This window comes from Cuculus canorus, chromosome 2, assembly GCF_017976375.1.
Source record: "Cuculus canorus isolate bCucCan1 chromosome 2, bCucCan1.pri, whole genome shotgun sequence".
Lineage (NCBI taxonomy): Eukaryota > Metazoa > Chordata > Aves > Cuculiformes > Cuculidae > Cuculus > Cuculus canorus.
This window is the reverse complement of record NC_071402.1, coordinates 108,695,487-108,720,630: the sequence shown is the minus strand read 5'-3', so window position 1 is coordinate 108,720,630 and position 25,144 is coordinate 108,695,487. Positions and strand designations below refer to the sequence as shown.

The 25,144-nt window shown below is 37.8% G+C and overlaps 1 protein-coding gene across 7 annotated transcripts in view; it reads left to right on the top strand.

Moving 5' to 3' along the window:
- NT5C3A (5'-nucleotidase, cytosolic IIIA) overlaps nucleotides 1–18,863 on the top strand; it is a 28,227-nt gene extending 9,364 nt beyond the window's left edge. For 3 of the 7 annotated variants that reach the window (XM_054058686.1, XM_054058689.1, XM_054058690.1), the window contains 9 exons: nucleotides 5,640–5,746; nucleotides 13,142–13,240; nucleotides 13,690–13,759; nucleotides 14,480–14,526; nucleotides 14,911–14,996; nucleotides 15,256–15,345; nucleotides 16,677–16,839; nucleotides 17,298–17,498; nucleotides 18,241–18,863. In XM_054058686.1, coding sequence (XP_053914661.1) covers nucleotides 5,640–5,746; nucleotides 13,142–13,240; nucleotides 13,690–13,759; nucleotides 14,480–14,526; nucleotides 14,911–14,996; nucleotides 15,256–15,345; nucleotides 16,677–16,839; nucleotides 17,298–17,498; nucleotides 18,241–18,342 — 965 coding nt within the window. In that variant the 3' untranslated portion in view covers nucleotides 18,343–18,863. Of the gene's footprint in view, nucleotides 1–5,110; nucleotides 5,268–5,639; nucleotides 5,747–8,295; nucleotides 8,387–13,141; nucleotides 13,241–13,689; nucleotides 13,760–14,479; nucleotides 14,527–14,910; nucleotides 14,997–15,255; nucleotides 15,346–16,676; nucleotides 16,840–17,297; nucleotides 17,499–18,240 lie in introns of those variants that run through there. The other 4 variants (XM_054058691.1, XM_054058688.1, XM_054058692.1 and 1 more) reach the window with 4 other exon arrangements.
- The last annotated feature ends 6,281 nt before the right edge of the window (nucleotides 18,864–25,144 follow it).

The following is a 25,144-nucleotide window of genomic DNA, read 5'->3' as shown; positions in this document are numbered from 1 at the left end:
GATTTATATTAAATTAAAGTGTTCATTTTATGGAAGCTTTTCATATCATGGCTCATCGTTACTGCCCTTCTCAAGGCCTTTTCCACTTCTGCTTTATCGTCTGTAAAGTAGGGGAACCAGAACTGCACTTGGTATTTAAGTTGCAAGTGCATAATGGATTTATAAAGAAGGCTAAAAGCATTGGTAAGAATAGACACCAGTGTAATTTAAGTATGAAAGGCAAGACAAAAAGGTTCAGTTTCCTTCTGCTCTGGATTGACTGAGTGTCATAACCTTGATTTCTATTTTTTTTCCCAATTCATGTACTTTAGAACCTATTTGTAAAATATAAGAATAATAAAATAACTTTTTCGTGTTGATCTGAGGAGGGTAGGAGAGGAATGGTTAATAAAAAAACTTAAGATAAAATTATGGCTCAGATAGGATGTCATTTATAGTCTGGTATATCCAAGCTATGCGGTTATTGACTGAAGATCACTGGATTATTTCCAGACACTTAGTGACTACTAAACAATTCATAATTGTTTAAAATATAATTTTTTTATTTTTTTTTTTAACCTACCAGTTTCAAAGGTTAATTTTCTCCAAAGCAAAGAGTGGAAGCAAAGCACAGAGATGATGTGATCCCCCTAACATACAATCAGGGACAAAAGACTACTGCCCTGAGCTGTATTCATTCAATACCTGAATCTTCAGAGCTGGTTCTGTGTGTTTTATACCCCATATATTCTCTCAGACAGAGAGAATTTTTGCCTGGAGTAATAATCGATAGGAGGAGATTACATGAAATACTGGAAATTCAGGCCTTGATAACTATTAGTTCCTCATAGACTTCTATAGAGGATTAGAGGTATTGCTTAAAGTGTCAGTTTCTAGTACCACAATTGTTACAATTCTTTGTGAGTTTTGTAATGTGCAACAGTATCTCTGTGTTTGAGAAATATGTCTTTGGTTAACATGTAAGCCTATCAAAACCTCTTTGCCCTATGTTCTATTACCTGGACTTCAAGATACTAAGTTAGCAATGTATTGAGCTTGCCTTCAGTCATGCTTTCTTCCGAGACTCAAAATGTCTATTCATCTATCACCAGCAGAGCTCTTTGCTTTTAAAGTGATTTTGTGCTTACAAGAGCACAAAGGAGTGTAAGGGACAACAATGCTGCAGTAATCTTTTATTCTCTCATCTGAACAATCATCTCCATATAGAATTGCAAGTCATAGCTTCCCGTGTTTCAAATTGATGCTAAAAACTCGATTCATTTTAGATTCCCAGAACTTTAGAAACTGGCTTAAAAAAAAACAAACCACAAACCCCCTTCTGATTCTGACCTCATTATAGACTTTCATAGAACAAACACCTTGAGAGATCATTAAACCAGAATAATTTATCTCACTGCATGACCTTAACACAAGCTAATCATTGTTTTTGTCCACTGCTTAAAACCTTTGCTTATTCCTAATGAAACTGATGATCAATCCCATTCTTAAAACATGCAGTTGTCTTGCTGAACTAAAATGTGTCTCTGTGTAGCCTTATTTTTTAAATCACTGGCAGTGGTTTTATGAAGAGAACCATTTTTCAGTAAGTGCAACATCATAGTGATTGTTGTATTAAACACAAGACTAAGCACCTAAGTAGTATAACTGTTCTTTATACAATTGAGTGTATGCGTTAGCACTGAACTGGGTTGAGTATAGTCATAAATGGTCAGACTAGAGATGATCACCAGTTTTTGCTTGTATGGTAGAGAATGATTGATCTCTAATCAGATCTAGAAAATTTCTGTCAAACAAAATAATTAAGTATTTCTAGTGATATAATGTTTATGTCCTCTAATCTGTTAAAAATATTAAAAGCTATTGCTGGAACCAGTATGCTGATCATTAACTCAGTTAACTAGAGCATGAATAAAGATCGTGTTTGAATTAAATTCTCTTACGCTTCTTCCTTTCTTCTGCTTGGCTTTGTTACTTGGGTGCTATGGTTCAGTTAGCTTTCCCTGTCTGGTGGAGATTATATCAAGTAGTCTGTTTTGGAAAATATGTACAAAAGCAAAATTAGAAAACAAATACAGTTCCTTAATGTTTAAAATTGATCCCTGCAATAAAACAAGGTATTACTCAAGTAAATTTGGGCAGTATGCTAGATATACAGGAATATATTCGTAGTCATTCAGTTGCAGCAGGCTCACAAACAAGAATGAAGGGTGGTAAGCTCTGGAAAAGCTACTAGCTAATGTTTATACTGCAGACAGGATTCAGCCACCTCTAATTTTTGTAGCAAATATTCTAATTAATAGAAATAACTCTTAAATATGGCCTCTTTCATGATCTTTAAAAGTTGATGTCAGTTTAGTTGAAGTATTCAGATTTTTACTTAAGCAAGTAAGTGGAACATTTTTTACATAACTTATCTGTGTTGTGTTTGTTTCTTTCCACAAATAGGTGCAACTTAGGGCAGAGGTTCTAAGGACTGGTAGAACCAGTTTTTCTTTGCTTCAAACTAAGACTTCCAGTGTTTCGCACTCTTTGGGGGCATCTTGGATCTCTACAAACAAAATTCACCTAACATAACATGATATAAAGTTTAATCTTTTCCTAGTCTGACCTGAATGACAAATTATCTGATGTTTTAAGTGTTGATCTTTTTGTTTTCTCTCTCAGTTTTTCTGCGTAGAATATTCTGCAGTTGAGATATGGCCCTCAGCCAAAGAGAAGGTTAAAATAAAACCTATCTGTTGAAATAGCTATACCTCTGTAGTTCATGGTTCTTAAAATATATTTAAATGACCTTCGGTATTGTGAGAGTATAAATGTCGTGCTGGACTGTGTTTCTCTCTTTAAAAAAGAGATGGTAATTTTACTTCATTGTTTATCTGAAGTTAAACACTAAACAAAATGCTCAATTGACTCAAATCAGCACTAACAACACAGTCAGTAGTAGTTATTGTAATTAAAGTATTGGACACAAAGGATTCTTACAGTTGCAAAGACAGACTTCCTTGTTTTGTAGATGAGGAGTTTCATATACGACATTTTCATTAAAGTGAAAGTACATCGTTACCGGAGATATGTCGATATTTTTCTAAGAATTAGGTGCTGGCTATATGAATATTCACAGAAATTTTGCTCACATCATTTTCTAGCGCTTCCACTAACAACATAATAATTAATTTGAGATGCTTACTAATTAGTCTTGTATACCAAAAATTAGTCTGTAAAAGTTGGACTTAATTTCTGTAACTCTTTTCTTCAATCTTAAATCATATATAAATTTAAAAAAAAACACCATATTTTTTTTGTTTCCTCAACTAGTGTTTCCCCAATAAAGAGCAAGCTAAATTTATTTAAATTCTTGATAGCATTAGTATTAATTTTCTCACTGATTTACATCTGAGAAGTACCAAAATATCAAGCCAGACCCACCACATCCCAGTCTCATATCTGTGAGGTTCACAGGACTCATTTATATCAGTACCATTGTGACCTTTGAAGTATATGAAAGCTCAAAGACAGGTACTTTGCGAATTGAATGTATAAAGTGGTGCTTTTACCCAAACTATATGATTTATATAGAAAGCATATTTTACTTCATTGTTCATAAGAGTTTTTGAAATTCGAAATCCAGCACTGACTTAAGCCACAGCTTTTTGTTGTTTAAATAATTCATATGTATTCAAGATACTGCATTATACGCAGCTTTCCCAAACATTATTATGGATATGTTATCAACTAAAAGCACACTAAATACATTAAAGTGCTATAAAAGGTGATATTCCCTGTATGTTACCTATTGCAACAGTGTACAAATGCTATAATAAGTAGATTAATAGGAGCTATGAATCCTGGCAAATACCAATGACAAGTTTGATTTACTAAATATAGCCTTCACAGGGATTATGTTGTATTTTGAACATACCTTTCAAGCTGTTTTACTGCTTTGGGGTACAGCAGACCTTAACATGTACGTTTTGGGGGATCTTGTTCAGTTCTGAAAGGATGGATGTTAATGAAAGTTGCAGGTTCTGTATCAGCTGAAGCATTCACTATTTGTTCCATCGGGTCAAAACACGTAGGACACAACTAAAAAAAATGAAAGTACTCTGAGTAGGTCAGAGTCTGAGGAACCCTGACAGAATACATACTAGCCTAGAGTTGGAATGCAGACACAAAACAGATGGATCCACTGTACCATTCAGAAAAAGCCCATTGATGTTTTTAAATGTAGAAAACCCTCACATCATCCTTAAAAGGAAATTTGCATAACTAATTAATTTCTAGAATCCTGGAAGTGTGTAGGAGGGTTATAGCATTAGGGGGGTTGTATGTGCTAGACTACTAACCTGCCCTTGACTCAATTATGACAATTATACTCGTCACATTCATGGCCACCTATGAATTGGCTTGATGTTTGCGGTTAGTTCTCACAGCCTCAAATAGTGATAATAAACCTAAAGTTGGACATGAAATATGGGTGACTTAAGAAAGCTTGCACTGTTGCTGTGGAAGGAGTTTACATGACACCTCCAAGCATTTACACAACTTGAAAGTGTAAATAAAATTAGACAATACTTCATCCTCTCACAGTAAAAAAAGATTCTTTCTAAGTATGTCTTCTGTGTCACCTACTTGGCTGTCTTTGATCAGGCAACATGCTTGGTGACAAACTTCTGAAAGCATGTTGAGTCGCCTTGTCTCTCAAAAATCCTGACAAACAAGCCTTCTTGATTTCCTGTTTCAGTATCACCGAGATAATTAAAGTCAAAGCAATGATTAATTAAGTAATTAATTTCCTGCTTCTACACAAATACATGCAGGCTGCCTTGTAAACATTAGGGAGACACTCTCAATGAGCTGTAAGAAAGTTGCCTACAACAGGAAATCCTAAAATAGTTGGAAAGATCTAGTAAAAAGGGTTAAAAAGTAACAAAGTAGTAAACTTCTGCTTTGGAAAACAAGTGCCTTCCTCTGTTAGAGCAGTCCAAATTTGCTTGCTGCATCCCTGAAAGCTGTTCATTCAGCGAAGGTCAAAGGTTTTGTTGTTGATATACCAGCTGATCATCTGTAAGCCTGTCAGGCTGTACTGCTGAGCATAACAAACTGCTGTGCATTGCTGATGTGCGTCACAGGACCCTGGGGTTTTGCACGGGGATTAGTCAGGCTGTATTTGGAAACGCCCTCAACTGCACCTTGTGCTGCTATATTAGTGTTTCTCAAGCAAGAGGAATTTTCTTTTGCTTCTGCAGCGGCTCCTGCAAAACCCTCTGGTAAGTGTGCGCAGCTTCTATCAACAGTACTGACTCTGTGTTCTGCCTGCATTTCTAAGCCAATTGTGAGGTTAGGCTTTACTTACAGTTGTTTATTGTGACAAACTGTATTATTGAAACAAAAATTTGATAGCGCAGATTTGGCAACAGCACTGAAGGGATAAATATATTTACCAGTTTTTATCGAATAGATTAATTCAACTTAAATGTTCCTTTACTTTTAAATATGTATCAGAGAAGTGTGGGTATTTTCAGAGGGACATAGCTATGTACCATGCATGTCTGCTTTTATTTCTATACAGCAGGAATAGCAAAGATTACATAATATAGCACACCAGTTCTTAAAAGGATTTGGTTGGTTTTTGTTGGCAGCCTGTATGCAAGCCCTGCGTCTCTGGACTCTGCTTGCCACCTATGCTGTTGCAGTAGGACAAAATCAAGGACAGAAGAATCAAGAGTGCCCTAAGCTCAACGCACAGGTACTCTCCTTTAAAAGCACAACAGGAAATACTGTTGTCATGTTTTCTGTTAAAGCTTGCTCTCCAGAATTTTTTATATGATGGGTTTTTCCAGACAAACTATCAGAATCCAGCATGTGAAGTGTGAAAATATGTAAATAAAGAAACAAAATAAACCAAGAAAAAATAGTTTTTATATGCATCCTATTCCATTTCTTAAAATTGCTTACGTAGTGAAGCCACCTCCAGTTATGTTGTTAACCGGTGCTGGATATCTAGCTTTGCAGCATGTTATCAAGCAACTGGGAAGATATTAAGTGTTCTGTTGTTTCAGTTCCATAATAACATTTGGCTATTTAGTAGTCCTAAGGCTATTTCTTGGCAAAACTATCAGAAGAGTAATTTAGTAATTACTAGTTAGCGTATTTCTTACTGCATTTAAGTTTACATCATATGATTATAATATTATTATTTTGGGTTTGGTAATTATAAATTAATAAATATATGTCCTGAGCTCAGGTTATGCCAGCAGACTACACGATCACTAGTACAGTTCTCCTGACTAGCTGCACATAATGGAGTGACTGATATGACTACACTTGCGTCTAGTAGCTTTTAATGTTCCTCTCTAAAAGATAAGCCTACTAACATCTGGGGCTGCTAAAAAACCCCTCTATTGGACTCATGGTCCAAAATTCAAATTGTCTGACAATGCTTTATATATACATGAGCATATGAGCGCATGTAGCTACGTATAAGCATATACAGATGGAGGAAAAGATACGCACACACTCTCTTTCTGTGGTTTTTGTTATGGCTCCCCCGCTCCTTCAAATTCATACATTGTAAATAGCAGGAATTACGAAGAAGCTTGCATGCTGTTCAAAAGATTTTTTTCGTAAGCTTTGTTTACTAGAGTAAACAGATGGAAGAAATGTTCTGAAATAATAGCAAAAAGAAAAATGAAGTAGAAAATAATATATAAATGTAAGTTAAGGAATGCACCCCTTTTCTTTATAATTTCCCAAACTTACTTTCTGCCACCAAGAACACCAAAACCAGTTTTCTGTTGCTTGCTAGGATATCACCTGTCACAGCTATAAGTAATGCCATGCCCTACCTTTTTTTGGTACGTGTCCATAAGTAAGTATATGTGATAGTTAGTCTCAGACGTTGGAACTGTTCATCTGCAGTTCCCAAAATAAATTTTATTTATTCCCGCTTTATACTCTTTAACTTGGAAGCTGTCACCATAGACTAGAAATACAGTAATTGAATCTTATCTGTTTTATGTCTATGCATTTTTCCTTGTTCAGAAGTAACATTAATAGTTCCCTCTCCTTGCCAGCCCACCCTTGTGTGTCCTCTGTAAGAAAAGCTAGTAGATTTGCAACCCAGTCTAGTCTAGGGCAGGTTTACCAACAAAGTATAAAAAGGGGAATTGTGTGATAATTGAAATCCACAGACTGTCAATAGTATTATGGCTAGTTCTTATTCATTGTCTTATCACTTTATGATAGTATGGGCATCCAAAATTTTGTGGAATTTTTTTAATATGTTTGTAGGTGTGAGAACAGTTCTTTAGAATTACTGACACCTAAAAAAGCACTCTGTCAGTCATTGAGAATTATAGAGAAGATCGCTTAAAATTTTATCCAGCCATAATGCACAGTGTTTTCTTAGCAATGCTTTTTGGGAGTCATCCATACTTGATTAGTCTTTGCAAAATAAGAAAACTTTGTGTTTGCGAAGTAGTATAGGCTTACAGGGTATCAGTATACAAGTACTTTGCCCCATTTTTTTGTCTTTGGGCGAAGCATTACTTAGCAGACTCATGATGATAACCTCTTATATTTTTAGTTATTACTAGTAATATTTCAAGCTGTGTATCCAGATTTGATACTGAAATGAGCTGTATCTCCATGTAGTTGAGATAGCAAGTCATTCAGCAGTTCATTCTTACCAACTTAAAATTACAGGTAGTGAAAACAACAAAAGGTCCCACAGTTGTGCTTTATATAAAGTTTCCTTTTATAATGGATCTTTTTTTTTTTCCTATCTTTTTTTTTTAATTGTGGGGACTTACATTGTTGTTTTACTGCATAGGGGGAGGGAAATAGCTGCTTTACCTTAGTAGACTCAAAAGTTCAGTGTAATCACCTTAGTAGATTCAAAAGTTCAGTGTGATCTTAACTTCAGAATATGACATTACACCTTGAGCACACGATCAGTTATTAATTCCCAAGGATATCTAATTGGAAATGCCTGCTACAGCAGCTGTGAATTCACTTAGATACCTGCCTTTCATTTTAGTGATTATGACTAACTCTTGTTTTATAATTGAACTAATGTGGCATTGCCTTAGGCACACAGTCTCAAATACTAAGAGTACAATATATACAAGCAGCACCCAGACACAAAATAAAAGCAGCTCTGTTTGCATTCCTGCTATCCAATTGTATTTAAGAAACTTTTATTTCAAACTAGAATTCAATTCAGTCTTTTCCTCTTTATTTCACTCAGCTACACAGATGCACGTCTCATGTACTAAATAGACTTGTAATTTTCAGAACTATCCTTGTTGTGAATGACCCATTCTGTGGTTTGTAGGACTGGGGAATTTCCAAACCTGCGTGAATCCATTACTGTTCATTCATCAAGGTATGACTATATCATTGTTAGCTACAAAAGAATTTCCTACATCCTTATTCCATTTACCTGCTATCACAAACAAGCAGCTGTTTTTTTCCTTTCTATAAAACCAATTAAGGTCAACCTTTAAAATAATTTTTTTCAGTTTTGTTCTTCTTGCTTCTCTTTGAAGTCTCTTTAAAAATCTCAGGGACTAGAAACTTAAATGTATTTGTGGCCAGCGTATATGCCAGCCACTAATTACCTTTGGGAGTTGTCATCTTCTAACTTGTGTTTTTGAAAGAGATACCAACCTTCAGTAACGCACAGATGTCCTTGGTAAGAAAGCAAAACTCTTCTCACACTTCCATTAAAAGACAGAACAAATAGGAGCACTTAAGTGATTCAATATGATTTATTTCAGATGTCACAATGAAATATTAATTCCTTTTCCTCTGCTTATATAGTTTTAGTTCTGTATATAGAAGCTTCTTGCTCTGAAAAGCTTTCTTGCTTTTTTCAGGTGTTGTGGAGATTGTTTGGCTGTTTCTCCATGTGTTCTTCCCAGTCAACTCATGCACCAGAATTTTGTGTCTTTTGTGTATACTGATTTGACCCCTAGTGGTTTCTTAAACAATTAATAGAAATGTAGATTTTATCAAATTGACTGAACTTTTCTTATTAGCATTTTTTCACTCTTTATTCTCTCATTTGTCTTATCTGTTCTTTCCAACTTGAATCTGTTTGTCTCTTTCAGCTCTGAACAATGGCAAATAAGTAGCAAAAAAAGACAGCTAGACTGGGCAGAAGTGTAAGAAAATGAAGGTGACAGTTTGCCAGAACACTGGTGGACTGCTTATTAGACAGTTTCATTTGCTTCTAATACAATAATGATAAAGCCTAAATAAAAGAATTGCTACTCAATGTTCAGTTCCAAATTTGAACACAAGGAATTAGTGATGGGGACAGGGGCTGTGTCAGCTAACTATATTTGTCTAAGGCTTCATCAGATGCCATATCCATAATGAAGATTTGGGTTTGCCTATGAAAGTGCCTGTGAGACTGAAGTTGTATGGCTTGTACTCACTGCAGAATACTTTTTTTTCCCCCCTAAATTAAGTACTCTTCTGTTGACTTGTGTCAAAATTGTGTGAAAATGAAAGATCTGTTAGAAATAAATGAAATTTAAAGCCGATCTTGAGTAGGAGTATCAGCTTACAACATCAAAGCAGGAAGCTTTCATCATACTTAAAATCTTAGGCAAGGTCTTGTTTAACATCATCTACTGAAGTGTTTAGTAAGGAGGTTTTTCCTCGGGCTGTCTTACCAAAGGCCTCATTCTGGAATAGAACAGTAACAAGCAATCCAGCTTTACTCATACAGTCTCTCCCTCTGATCTCTTCCATCTCCCCAAACGTCTGTTCTGTTTAAGTCAGTTATATTAGGAAGTCTGTTGCTTAGCATCCAAGTAAACCAAATAATGTTAGAACTGTTTCTTACAAAAGCATGTGTTTGGATTTAACCTTTTTTATTTGCATTCCAAGTCTAAAAACACGTATGTAATTTGCCTCCTGAAAGTCAAAGGAATTAGTTTAGTCAATATATAGTGAAAAAAAAATGCAAAACAGAGTCAAATTGCTTTATCTTTCATTATAGAGAAAAAATCCCGTATACACACCAAACAAGTAGTAAGGTTACTTTTGTTCACCAGCACTGTATAACGTACAAAAGAAATACAATAAAATGCCTTTAAGGAGCAGCAAATTGTTCAAATTTTATTTTGTGAATCTAGATCTGCTGATAATTGTGAATAAATATCTATAAATGCTTTGTAAATATGTTTTGCAAAAGACTAGGGAATTCTTTAATGGATATTTTTCAGGAATTTTACCACTCATTGGCTTGGCGCAGCTGATAGTTGGAGGCCAAACCTCTTTTGAATTTGCTGTGCTAATAAAAGTAATGAGGCACTGCAACCACACAGAGAACAACTGTCTTGGTTTAGGAGGTACCACTTTTACAGAAAATGTCTTTGCCACTAGATAGCAAAGGAAAACCTTAAGTCTTAAAAACTAAGTGAACTGAATCTAGTTTGTTTCCTTATGAGACTTACAAAACAAAGAAGTAGTAAATAGCCTGTCGTGACTTAAGAATTTTTTGCAAGATCATCTGGTATGGGTGAAATTATTTCAATGGGTCGAAAACCTTGGAAAATTAGCAAAGACTCGTGATTAGGGTTTTAGAAGGATTTCTGTTTTCTTTTCTTATTAGTGTCTTTGAGGATATCAGCCAGAAAGCAGCAGTAAGCATAGTGGGAGTTATAATTATTTGTTACATTGAAAAAAAAGGAGCACTCATGTGGGAGAAAAGATGCAATTCAGCAAGACTAAATGTAAAATTTAGCACTTTTTGCAGCTACCAGTTTTTGCCTGTGAGTAATATTGAAGAATATTTGGTCATAACCAATTGCGTTTGAATTGTTATCACCATGTTATTTCTAACAAAGTAAGCATATTCAAATTCATACACAAAGATATCTGAAGACATGGGCTACAGCAGCTCTTCAGCTGAGGCCTGAACAGAGCAGAGCAGAAAGGTTATACCCACAGTTCTGGATACTGTGTTTCAAGAAAAATATGGTTCAAATGGATGGGACAGGACAACACCAAGAATTGTCAGAGGTTTAGGAAATTGTGCTCTACAAAAGGAAATTGAAGAAACTGGGATCCTTTAGTTCTGGAAGAAGGGAAAAATAACCAGTGAGCACTTTTGAAAAAGAATACTTTCCTCCAAGTTCAGTGACCTAATATTACGGTAAGGAAGGTCAAATAGAGATTAAGCAAACTTTTCTGAACATAAAGATAGTTGAGGACTAAAATACGGCTGAAGAAAATGAGGAATATGTGACTGGAGGTTTTGAAGAATTGGTTAGACAAGTACCTCTCAAGAATGATGTAGCTGTAATAGTTTGCTCTTCCCTGAGGGCAGAGTGGACTGGAGCTGATATTTAAAGGTACCTCCAGCTCCTTCTTTTCCCCGTAATGTTTTTCCATTACAAAAACATGTTGTTTGCAAGACTTGAAAATGTCTCAAATGAGAACCTAATTGCAATTTGACTGCAAGTCCATTGTTGCTAATAAACAAAAGGCTGAGTAGCATCAAGAGCAGGAAGAAAAGAGTATTGTGTGACGTTTTAACAATTAGTGGTTTGACAACTCTGGTTCCAGAAGTGTGTCCAGAAGTGGAAATAGAAGTTGCCTTTTTTTTTTTTTTTTTAGATTAGCTTATTGCAGCAAAGTTTACATGCTATGTATAAGAAGAGGAAAACTGAATGATCAGAATGTGAAACATAATTCCTAGCATTTCATCATCTCTGAAGTTCTATATACAGAAAATAAAATTTACTTCTCTTAAATGTCCATGTAGACAGATGGTAAATGTCTGATGCCTTTGCTCTAGAAAAAGTCCATACATAGAATCGTGGAATGGTTGGAAGGGACCTTTACAGGTCATCTAGTCCAGCCCCTCTGCAGCGAGCAGGGACATCGTCCGCTAGATCTGGTTGCTCAGAGCCCCATCCAGCCTGGCCTTGAATGTTTCCAGGAATGGGATTTCTATCATCTCTCTGGGAAACCTGTTCCAATGTTTCACCACCCTCAGTGTAAAAAAATTTCTTCCTGGATTTAGTCTAAATCCACCCTCTTTTAGTTTAAAATCATTATCCCTTTCCTATTGCAGCAAAACCTGCTAAAAAAGTTTGTCCCCATCATTCCTTGAGGCCGCCTTTAAGTATTGAAAGGCCACAATAAGGTCTCCCTGGAGCCTTCTCTTCTCCAGACTGAACAACCCCAACTGTCTCAGCCTTTCCTTATAGGAAAGATGTTCCATCTGTCTGTTTATTTTCATGGCCCTCCTCTGGACCCGCTCTGACAGGTCCATGGTTTTGCTTTCCTCTGTTGAGGGCTCCAGGGCTGAAGATAATTATAAAGGAAGGAGATATATACTAATTTGGGACATTTCTGTCAATAGGTATGTCTTTTACCATTTCTGCAAGATTGAAGAGAAAATTTTAGATTAAGCAAAGGCTTGGGAAGGAGGGTGTTGTTTTGAGAGAGATAAGGGATTTGTCATTTTGTTTCCTTTTTTACCAAATTCAGCATTTATAATAATATTCAATAAGTACTTTTCATTCAAAAGGAACATATGGTGTGACAACAAGTGTTATTTCAAAAGTGTGCAGTAAAATAGGTAATGGAAAACAATTGATGAACTGGCTAGGCAGCAGGAATTACTGTCCAGCCTTGTTGTATTGGAGTACTCTGTTGACACATGCAATGTTCTCAACAAAACAACAGGTGTCTAAAATCAGCCTGTCTTCTTCTCCTGTGCTGAAACTTCAAGGGCGTACCAGTTGCACAAAGAGCTAGCTTTAAGGTTCACCATCTCCTAGTGACATACCTGAACCGCAAATAAATCCCATGTCCTGTTTATATAAATCTCCCTTATTTCCTACAAACACTTACCTTTTCAGTGTCAGCTTCTTGAACAATTTGATATTATCAAAAGAAATTAAAACAGACAGTGAAAGCAAAGAGAATGTGTATAATCATCATCACTTAATACATCCAGAGTGTTTTCCGTTGCTTCTTACTCTTAACTTCCCTTCTTGTCCTATCACATGAAACTGTTTATAAATGCAGAGCTTCCAATCTGATGGATAGCGGGTATTATCTGGTAAGTTTTCCTGTGTAAGTATATTTCTGTCTTGGTTCTTACTCTTCGTAGATGCCAGAATTTCAGAAGAAGACTGTCCATATTAAGGACCCAGGGAGAGTAGAGGAGATTATTTGTGGCCTCATCAAAGGTGGAGCTGCCAAACTTCAGGTAAAGATAGTAGAATGTGTAACCGTTTTGGAATGAAAGCAATCATGATTGTTGCTCTATGCCAAAAAAAAGTTAAGAATATGTATACGTAACAGAAGTTAGTCTTCAAGAAATGTCCAAAACTTAAAACATCTGTTAACTCTTTTAATAGGCCTTGTTGATTCAACTGTAATTCAGCCAGACACTAGTTAAGTAAATGATATAAACATATAAGCTTAGTATTCAGGAAATAGGCTTACCAAAAGAATTAGAAAAACTGTTTTGTTAGAAAAAAGATACTCTTACGGGATATTCCGACTTACATTACAATAGTTCAATAAAATAGGGAGATTTCTGTGACACATATGCTACTCAGCAGCAACTATGGTTGATCATTCAGAATTTCTAGCCATTCTTTATTTTGTCCCTCCGTGTTGTAAGACAGTTTTGCTTTTTCTTTCTTTAAATAGATTATTACAGATTTTGATATGACATTAAGTAGATTTTCCTACAATGGAAAAAGATGTCCAACTTGTCATAGTGAGTACTTATTTTTTTTTTTAAATACAGATTGGTTTGTTTGCTCCTTTTAATTTTTCCTAGATTTCAATTTTGTATCCAATTTATTCCCTAACATGTGAGATTTAAATTGACTTGTTACCTAGCCTGTACATCCTAATGAAGAAGTAGTCTAGTGACTGTCATTATATGTGTTTTTATGTATATATATATTAATCACAGTCTGTGTGAATTAAAATCAGGTATGCTGTCATTCACAATTGAAACATTAAGTTCTGAGCTGTAAGATATTTGGGCTAGACATGGTAGGGTTGACTTTTATTTGTCAAGAGCCCATAATAGTTGTGAGACCTGCAGGAACTAGATAGTAAACTCCTCAGAATTCTTGATATTTTTGTCATGTAGCATTTTAGTACAAAGAGAAACTATTTACTAATGAAGTGGGAATGCTGAAACACATAGGATGCCTCATGATGATTTCATAAACAGTTAGATCTCAAAAAACAGATAAGAGAGCTTGTAATTGCCCTTTTAATTCAAAGATGAGGAGAATGACAGTAATAAACCTTCATGCTTATGAAGAAAAATGTGCTTTTCACTGGTTGTTGGTAAGAAAAGTTCTGAGGAAACATAATGGTATGTCATCAAATATTGTCATCTATGCCATTTACTGTATTGTAGAGCAAAGTAAAAGCAATATACCATCCATTTAACACTTCCTTTTTTTACCACCCCCCCCAGACATCATTGATAACTCCAAGCTCATCACAGAGGAATGTCGGAAAAAGGTAAATAGAAAATCTACTTGCTGTTGGTTTGTTGTACCGACACATGGCTGTACTGTGTGTTGAGCTACGCAGAACCATGAGATGGGATACTTTCAAATCCTTAGAGCTCTCTTTAGGAGAGCTGACTGGAAGACATCCCATCACTAATAGAAGTGAACAGAAATATTTGTATTGTTGATAATAGCACATAGTTCAGTTTTAACAGCATCCACTTTTTCTTCTTAGATTTATTTACAAGCTAACTCTTTGTTCAAAGGCATTTCAGATTCCATTTTATCTAAGTAATGTAATCAGAATGAAGAAAGTTATTTTGATTGGTCAGATCAAATACCAAGTGTTATTTTCTAAAAATACGTTAAACATCTGGTCTTTTTTTCCCTTCAGTTATTGCAGCTGAAAGAAACCTATTATGCAATTGAAATTGATCCAGCTCTCACTATTGAGGAAAAATATCCATATATGGTAGAATGGTAAGAGACACCTCCCATCTTCAAACTGTACTAAAATTAGATTTAGTAAGTTTTTTAAAGTAAACAAATGGCAGCAATTCGTATCTAGGTAATGCATTAATTTAATTAATCTTTTTGAGTGTTGTGCAACAACAGTTTTTGCTTTGCTGTTAACTTGAATGATAAAGAACTAACCATATAGGATGCTTTTCAACGTGAGATTTAATGAAAGGTGAATCTTAATAAGACGATTTCAACCCATTTTTTGTTTATATTCTAGGTACAATAAATCTCATGCACTACTCATTGAACAAGGCTTACAAAAGGATAAGTTTGCTGAAATTGTGAGAGAATCTGATGTTATGCTGAAGTGAGTTCCTTTCGATTTGAACAATACTGTTTTAGAGCATTTCCTGTAGATTCCTAATGGTGGAGAGGGAGAGAAGATAAAAGGGGAAAAAAAAAATGAAGCCCACATTCCTTAGAATGCGACACCTTAATCTTGGAACTTGGAATCTTGCTCCCACTTTATTGATATGTTGTAGCTAAATGCCTACAGTGATCAGATTGTATAAACTAGAGATCTGAAACTTTTTTTCAGTCCCGTCTCTACAAGCTTAATTTCTGTAGACTTTTATCCTCTTGAAATTCTACAGGTATCTCTGTGTTCTTTTTTTAAGAGGAACAGAGAGTTCAACTTTGTTCCTTTGAAAAACATTCCCTGTTTTAGTTTCATCTGAGACAAAAATGCAGCGACTTGAGGAATATGTTTCATATGTTGTATTAAAATATTGTTCTGCCGCTGAAGGCGAACTTAAAAGCCAGCAAAATTCTTGCTTTAAAGGAGAAGGGAGCTACAGCACATTTCATAATCTCCAAAACTGACTGTAAATTTTGGGCTACTGAAACAGGATGTTAGAACTTCACTCACAGAAGCAGTTGTTTATCATACTGACTAAATTCTTATCTTTCGCAAAACAGACGAGCACACCTTCTCTGCCTGTTTGATAACCTAAGTCCATGTGGGTTGAATCTTAATTTTAGCCTTTTAAAGGGTAAAATTTAGCTTTAAAGGCTAAAATTCTTTTAAAAGCTTTCATAATAAGAATTTTTTTTAAAAAGAATGTAAACTTCTACCAATCATTGTCTGTGCATAGAAAGTATAGAGATAATATTATCTTGTTCCTGGAATACTGTACATAATTTTAATTGGGCATTGAAAACTAAAAAGTTTTCAGGAAAGAGTGATAATAAATGTTTTCAGGGTTTAAAAACAAAACAGAATTTTGTTTATGATAGTAACCCTATAGAAAGTCAAATGTTTAAGCAAGGAAGATTAAAAGGAGATGTACAGCCTAATAGTAGTTAGAGTTTTATTCGTTGCTTGCTTGTTCCGGGGTGCTTGCAGAAAGGAGAAGTGTTTTTCAACCTTTAAAACTTTTAAGATCATTTTGGAGAAAAAATTACACAGACCAAGACCAACTAGCTTGCTTGATGCAGCAGTTTCCTGCTAAAACCACATGTTGTGTTAGGGTAATGACTCCTGCTGACATGAAAAGGTGAGGCAAAGGAAAAAAAGTCTAATGTTCAGGGAAAATTAATTATCTTTTCCAAAGATGACATGAATGTCTTCTGAAAACTCAGACTTTTCTTGGATTTCTTTATTTGAGATTTGATGTGTATTCACATTCTGTGTTGCAGAGAAGGATATGAGAACTTCTTTGATAAGCTCAGTGAACATAATATCCCCGTGTTCATATTTTCTGCTGGGATTGGAGACATTCTTGAGGAAGTTATCCACCAGGCTGGGGTCTACCATTCTAATGTCAAAGTGGTTTCCAATTTCATGGATTTTGATGAAAATGTACGTATGACATAACACATTCTTATCAAACATGACTTTCTGTGTGTTCAGTAGCTGTTAATATATACATTACAAGATGAAAATTGTAATGGAACAGATGTAGCGATCTGCCCTGTCACATAGAAAATGAGAAGTGCATACTCAGCACTCTCCCAGGCAAAAAAGAGGATAACAGTTCAAACACTGTTAGCTTGATTGACTGAGATACCATTCATTTCCTTTAATGACAACCTCACACTCATATGTACTCCTTCTCCAAGCAGGAAGAATCACTGTCTGTCTTGTCTTAACAATGCTGTTACAGTCATTATGCTATTTAATACTAATTTATCGTGATCATCATTAGAGCTTACATAGTTGAATGTTACTTCGAGAGTAATATTACCTGTTCCATTTTAGATTCTGTCTTGTCTATATGATACTAGAATAACTCCAGTGGTTGGGTTTTTTTTAAACAGGGAATATTAAAAGGGTTTAAAGGAGAATTGATTCATGTTTACAACAAACATGATGGTGCCTTGAAGAATACAGAGTACTTCAAACAATTGAAAGACAACAGTAATATCATCTTGCTGGGTGATTCCCAAGGAGATTTGAGCATGGCAGATGGAGTAGCAAATGTTGAACACATTCTTAAGATCGGCTATCTCAATGATAAGGTAAGCAGCCTCATAACCTTGTGAATGTTGAGCAAAATACTGTAAGCTAGTAACAGGTTCATTATAATAAGCTTCAGATATCAAACCAAGTGTTTGGCCCATGTTTATTTAGAGATTCAAAACATTTTTTATTTATTTCTTGCCTTGAAGTTGGTTTTCTAACCCATGAGCTACAAAACCATAAATGTGAAATTGCGTTTTTTTTGTATTGAACTACTTCTGAAAAAGTATTTTTTTGAGAAGATGTAGAGACTAGAGAAATTAATTCTCTTAAATTCCTGTGGCTCCTTCCTTTCAATACTGGATTGATAATTGAGCAAAATAATAATAATCCTCCAAAATAGAAAGTTAGGCAGTGTGTCTATTTTTTTTGGTTTTGTTTTTGTTTTTTTTTTTGAGAAGTTATAATGCACATCTGTTTGGATTCAGGAGAGAGAAAACTTGAGTTTTCTATTTCTCTCTGCCTTTCAGGAAGCTGAGGCAGTAGTTTTCCTTTCAGTATCTCTGTGTGCAAGATCCTGGAATAAATGTGAGCTATTATATCCTGTAATGCACATACAGTTACATCAGGCTACTCCCGCTCTGTAGTCCTGTGAAATTCACTCCTAGGAGCAATATATATTTGCATGGCTTGTTCCCTGAATTTGGTGGAAAGACAGGGCAATATTTTAATGACAAAACTTCTTTCAATAACTAATTTCAAAACTAAGTGGGTCTTTGTCTCTATCCCTCCTGCAATCAGGTAGATGAGCTTTTGGAAAAATACATGGACTCTTACGATATTGTCTTGGTGAAAGATGAATCCCTGGAAGTTGCCAACTCTATCCTACAGAAAATCCTGTAAATTGCAGTCTCAAGTCACTCCATTCCTTCCAGAAGGCAACTGAACAGAAGAGCACATGTGTGCTATCTGAGATGTGTTTATTACTCATTTACAGAACTGTTTAATTTAATTAAAAACTTTTGTCTTCATTTTGGTGTTTTGAAATACACATGGTATCCATTGTCAACTAGAAGCTCCTTTTACTGCTCTTACGCTGTTCTTTATCGTCTCACACTCCTGTTGTAACTAGATTTAAATTGGATTTGTAAATGTGATAAACTGCTGCTGATGGGATACTGTGGTTCACTGTCTTTTAATCGGGCATTTCTGAAGAGCATTTTAGAAAACGTGGCTATTTTGTAAAATTGAAGATGTAAACGTTCTGTGAATAACCAGTGTGCACATTTGTGTTACCACTTCTTTCAAAAGAAGATACTTCAGTCTCAGCTGTACTTTGAAGGATCTTACTCATATACTACAGACTTTCACAGAAGTTTTTCATACATATATTTTTCTTCAGTAAAAATGCTTTATTCACTCAATTCAAGCGAAGTGTTTCTTAATAGATCTTAGTATCATTACAAAATATCCTGTATTGTTACTGTTTCTTCATCCTCTGTGGAAGAAGAAGAATGTTTTAGGTTTGTATATCTGAGTTAAAGTTTCTCATCTCTGTAACAACAGAGAGTTTCACAAGCTAGTAGTACACAGCCATAACTTCAGTCCCTTTTCAGATCTTATTTTGTGCACTACTCCACTTCTAGCCTGCTGTTTCACCTCAAAGCTAGCATGCCTCATCTAAAATAATTTCTCTGGGAATTCTCAGTGAGCTACTCCAGACACAGAAAATCAAAACAAAGCTAGATCTTAATCTTGGATTTAAAAATCTGACTTAGCCATCTCACAAAATCAAGTTTTCTTGCTATCAGCCCCATGCCTCAGAAGCACTTAAAGAACTTCTCCAGACTGGATTTAGGTCACATTCCCTCTCTCTGCGAATTGCAAGCACAAGTATCAGTGCAGCATCTAAGCTCTTCTAGAATCATAGAATTGTTTCGCTGGAAAAGACCTTTGAGATTATAATAGTGTCCACCCATAGCTGTCCACTACTAAACCATATCCCTGAGCACCTCATCTACTCATCTTTTAGATACCTCCAGGGATGGTGACTCAACCACTTCCTTGGGCAGCCTCTTCCAGTTCTAGCTTCATTGTGCATGACCACTATTTAAACATCTACTGCATCTTCAGAAAGTATTTTCCTTGTACTGAACACATTACACTACTTCTCAGCATCATGTACAGAATGGTATAGATGAATACAGCTGCAGCTTTAGAAGCTTACTCTGATAACATTGCTGGAGAAGTTAAAGATGGTGATGTGACCCTGATCCTAAGAGGTCTCAGCTGTACTAGCTCTATTCATTAATAAAATAGAGGCAGTCATACAACTTCCCTAACATGCAATATAGTCCCTCTTCCCCTTTACTTTCTTTTATACACAGCTGGAACTGTGTAAATCTTCCATTCCCTGAGGAGTTGTAATGAAAATATGGGAGAGCCTGGATCTGCATTCTCTCCCACCAGCAAGTACCGCACAGCTGAAGGAATGGCCTCTGCCCTGTCCAGGGCAGTGGTCTGTTATCTAAATTCTGACTCGGTAGCACCAGTTATATTTTTTTCCAAATCAGCAGACTTGCATCTGTTACCACACCTACTGGAACTTTTCCAGGAAGGCAAGATGGGGGGGTTAGTTTCCTTGCCCCACCTCCACGCCCTCTGCAGTAAACAAATTCAATCATCCCCATATTTTGAGTGCACGGCAGAGGCTCAGTGCACAATCTGAAGTAGTGTGAGTGCCGTTTTATAATCACATTGCACACGGTGCACCAGCAGGGAACTGCTGAGCACAGGGACCTGTCAGAAATTCCAGTCTGCATCTTAACAGGCAAAGACTGCTTGAGGGATGATGTCCTTTTATACAGTCTACAGTCATGTAATTCCCTACTTCTGGCACGGGGCAGCTAGATCCCCAGAAGCGGAAGCCTTAGAAGCCACCCATTTGAGCAGAAAACCACTTAAAACCATAACACAACTGAAGAGAGGACAGTGTTTTGGCTGCGTTCCGTTTGAAAGCCATGACTCAGGCAGCAGCAGACTGGAAGATCTGAAAGCGCCCTGGCAGTGCCAGTGACAGGAGGAGATGGGGGCAGCAGCTGTCTCAGCAATGGCATGCCGAGAGCCTGTCAGCCAAAGCTAGAAGACGGGGAGAGCTTAAATACAGTAGTGACAGCTGCTGAGTCAGCAGGAGCAAGACCTGCTATTCACCCTCTCGCCTGCAACACACACCCCCCCCACACACACACACACGATCAAGCACCCAGCAGCAGCTCCTGATGCAGCTGATGTGTCACTGACTGGAGCCAACACTTGGGTGAGTGGGAGACACGGCACGGAACAGGCTGAAGGTGAGAAGGACTTGTGGCAGTGAGGCTGAGCAGGGCAGGTGCTGCAGCTCTGGGAGGTGCAGGGTGAGCAGCTGCCTAGGGTAGGAGTCACAGGCAAGGACAGCAGGTTTGGGTGTAGCAGATACCCTTGGAGCAGCCAGGGATAGCAGCTCTCTGTACAAGTTGTCACAGAAGAGCAGGAGGAAGTGTATTAGAACATGCCAACCATAGTGGGAAAGGAGGAGCAGGAAGAATGGTCCTCAATGCACAAGGTACACACTTCCTCCCTTTCCTCTCCTGCCTGATGTGCCATTGAGCCAACCTTCACACCCAGTCCCCATGGCTTCTCTCCCCGCCCTCTGATTTGCCTGGGCCAGGGAGTATGGCAGAACAGTCATAATGCAAAACTGTAAGGAAGAGAGCAGCCTTCTCCACAGTCATCTTCTGCCAAGGCCACACTTCCAGCACCACTGGCAAGATAAGCAGGACGTGTCCCTGCAGGACATCAGCATGAGCTGCCCGTCAGCAATGTGGGCATGGCATGGCTCTTTGGGAATGCCGCAGTGTTTGCAGACGAGGTCAGCAGGCACAATTTCTTGGTCTACATTTTGCATTTTAGGCACCTACAGAATTTAAGTTAGCCGAGCTAATATCAAGTTTTTAGCGGGGGGGGGGGGGGGGGGGGGCATTGGTGGATTTTGCATTTTTTTTTAAACAAGCAATTGTGCTGGCCCATTTGTCATGGCTGCCAAGTAGAAGTCCAAAAGGCAAAGGCCTTCTGAAAAAACACCAAGGTGCTTGGATGCAGTGCTTACTCAGCCAGTCTCCAGGGGCTCTTAGCAAGGGGATAATTACCAGGCATTACTCCCAAAGTTTACACTGGGACAAGATTTTCCATTTACAGGCGGGTTACTTTTGGAATGCAGATAACATTTAGAGTATGTGAAAACTGGCTGAGAGCCACAGCTCCACAGCACAAGGTGTGACAGCAACACACTCTGGCACAAGATCATTCTTGCTACAAGCACGATGGCTTTCCCTGGCCATCCCAGCATCGCTTAAAAGTTGGGGGCACTTCTGTTTTCCTTGTAGAGCACTTCTGAGAGGCGGGACCATTCCCAATGTTCTCATCTAACTTGCCTCAGGATTTCACACGAGCCCATCGATCGTCCTCCCAGTTTTCCTCACCAACCCCGCAGGAAGCGAGCCATCGCTCCCTCAGTGCGATGAGGATCTCATTGTTCAACCCACCCTCAATTAAACCATCACACACACACGCACACACATATAGAAAAGCACATGCAGAGCACTATGGAAAAGGATTAGGCAGCATCTTTAAAAGGTGTTACCAAAACAGATATCCAACTAGATCTTAATCTGAGTTACTGAAATCAGTATCCAGCCTGCCTACCTGCCAAGCATTATCAGAAGTGGTCACATGAGGGTTTCCCAGCTACATGGGCACTTAAGAGTCGTTGCTTTGGTAGAGGATTTCAGATCAAACAACTGTCTCTCAAGCATTGTATAAGGAAGATTTTCAAATTTCACCTCAGAGCAGACAGACAACGAGGTCTGAGTTAAAAAAACCTACATAGCACTGTACAGGTTATCAGTATCCTTTCATCATCTCACATCCCACTGCCAACCATAACTCTTCCTTACATGATAGTTCAAGGAGAACACAAGATGTGTTTTTAGATATCTTCCACTTTTTCAAAATCCCATCTTTTCATTGCTGGTCTGTTGGCTAGAAATAAGAATGGATACCATCAGTGACCCCTCCAAACCCATGAGCAAAATTAATGGCAAACAAAGTTAACACCACAGCTATGGGTTGAACCATCCTTCCCCAGCAAATCTAATTCTTGTGATTGCTATCCAGATTCTGCACTCAGTTTTAAGAAAGACATACTACTCACAGCACATCTTTCTAAGTCAAATTTCTAACCAGAAACATTTTGCAACTCTACAAGTATATTTCATTTATGAATCAGTTTGGAAAGAAAGATATCACATATTTCCCAGGCCATTTTGCCATAGCTAAAACAGTATTTCTAAAGTCAAAAAGCAACATTAGATGAATTTGTTATTTTTTTTCTCCCCCTCTACTCACAATGTCTGTTCTGTCTGTAGCACATGTCCAAGGTCAAGCATTTGGGACCTTTATTTAGCTAAAAATGTTTCCTCCTTCTGAGTGGGTGTTGCTACCAGCTCAAATGTCCTGCTGCTGTCAAACACATACTAATAGTCCTGAACTGAGCCAAAACCTTGCCCCAAGTACTAGCGAAAGATGCCATTTTTAAGCTTAAAGAAAAATCAAAATAGTTTTTCACGCAGAAAAAAAAAAATGTTTGAGTTCAACAACTGCAAAAAATACTAGCTCTAATTATGATTTTTTTAAACATAGTTTTAACAAAAGCATGTAGAACATACAGACATATACAACAGAAAGTATCTCTGGTCAAATTGGGGCAGAAGAGCTCAAAATTTTTTATAAATACCTAGATTATTTCGAGTACACCCCCACATTCCTTTCCACTGAGCCTCTGACAATCCAGGAGGCAATTGCCAACCTTTCCTGCAGGCAGCTTCCTTTCCTCCACCAGCTGGCTAGTAAGAGCCAGGTGCCCAGCTCAGAAAACTGCACCTGACTGTTTGATGAGGGGAGTGGCAGCAGTTTGATTTTGGGGAGTCTCTCATTAGCTAAGCCATCTGTTTTCATCCAGCAGTTGATCCTTCAAGAGTTACCATGTCTTTTTCTAAATAAGTTATCTCTGTGAAGTATGTAAGAAATTATCTAACTAGATACTTTCTAATATTTATTATCTATCTAAATAGATACTTTCTGCATTAAAAAATCCTATTATACACTTCTAAGGTAGGAAATATTTCCCTTATCTCTATACTCACCATAGGCCACCCTCTCTACCAGGATGGTGACGCAGAGAGATATATTTATCACTGGAGATGCAGGAGCTGTGCTGAGTTCTCCCAGTCCAAACCAGCACAATTTCACTCCCCAGCCACTCCCTGCTGACCCCCGGCTCTGGGTTGGTTCATTGGCAAGCAGAGAGCCCTCGAGGTCAACAATTGAGACATTCAATCTAAATACAGCCCTTTTTTGGCCAGGAGCTTTCCTTTGAGGGAAGACCCAAGAGCTGCCAACAGAAAGGCATAGAACTGGGCAGGCTCTACACATGCAATCAAAAATTCTGGATTTTATGCAGTTTAGCTGAACGCAGCCAGGTAAGTCTGGCCTGTTGCCTTCGCGTAGGCAAGCAGATACTCCGTGTAAATATAATTATTTTGCAGAAAGCTTTTCCATTTATTCTCTGCTTTCTCAAAAGTTGCATTCTCATTTCCAAAATGGCAGCCTCCAGACTCTGGCGGGGGGGATGCATCAAGGAGGCAACAAAAACTTCCTCTTGACAGACAAGCATCACTGGCTCACAAGCCGTGTTTGCTGTGGCCTAGGGAGCAATGGAATGAGAATGGCAGATGTACTTACCCTAGCTGGAGGCACTGGTAAAGTTGTACCCGCTATCCCATCACTGATGTGCTCTTCCAAAAAAATCCAGCACGGTGATCTTTGGGATTACTAGCTGGATTACCAGTTGACAGCACTTCCATGCGTGCTGCTGCCCCTTGTCCTGTACCTGCCCTGCAGTACAGCTCTGCTGTCCTGGTTTACTAGGAACGCTTCAGCTTAGCTCCTGGGAACCACCTGGAATGATCCTCTGTGCAAAAAGAGCTGTTCACTGAGGCTTCCTCAGATGAAACAATTCTGGGTATCCCGAAGACTCACTTGGTTTTTTGAGAGGCTATGTATAAGAACAGAGCAAGGAGCTGTTTTCACACTGAGGACTACTCATGGCAGCACTCAAATCACAGCTGGCTTCCAGCTCCTTATCTCAGCTCCGTAAGCGTGCAGAAGCCAAGCGTGTGAATCCCAGTGACATGCAAGCAACCTACTTCAAATAAAAACAAGGAGATGGTAACGCTTCTAAGGAGTCCTTCAGGTAATAAACATTTCATAGAATCACTAGGTTGGAAGAGGCCCACTGGGTCATCAAGTCCAACCATTCCTAACACTCCCTAAACCATGGCTCTCAGCACCTCATCCACCTGTCCCTTAAACACCTTTAGGGAAGGTGACTCAACCACCTCCCTGGGCAGCCTATTCCAGGCCCAATGACTCTTTCCATGAAAAATTTTCTCCTGGTGTCAAGCCTCAACCTCCCCTGGCGTAGCTTGAGGCCATTCCCTCTTGTCCTGTTCCCTGTCACTTGGGAGAAGAGGCCAGCTCCCTCCTCTCCACAATCTCCTTTCAGGTAGTTGAAGAGAGCAATAAGGTCTCCCCTCAGCCTCCTCTTCTC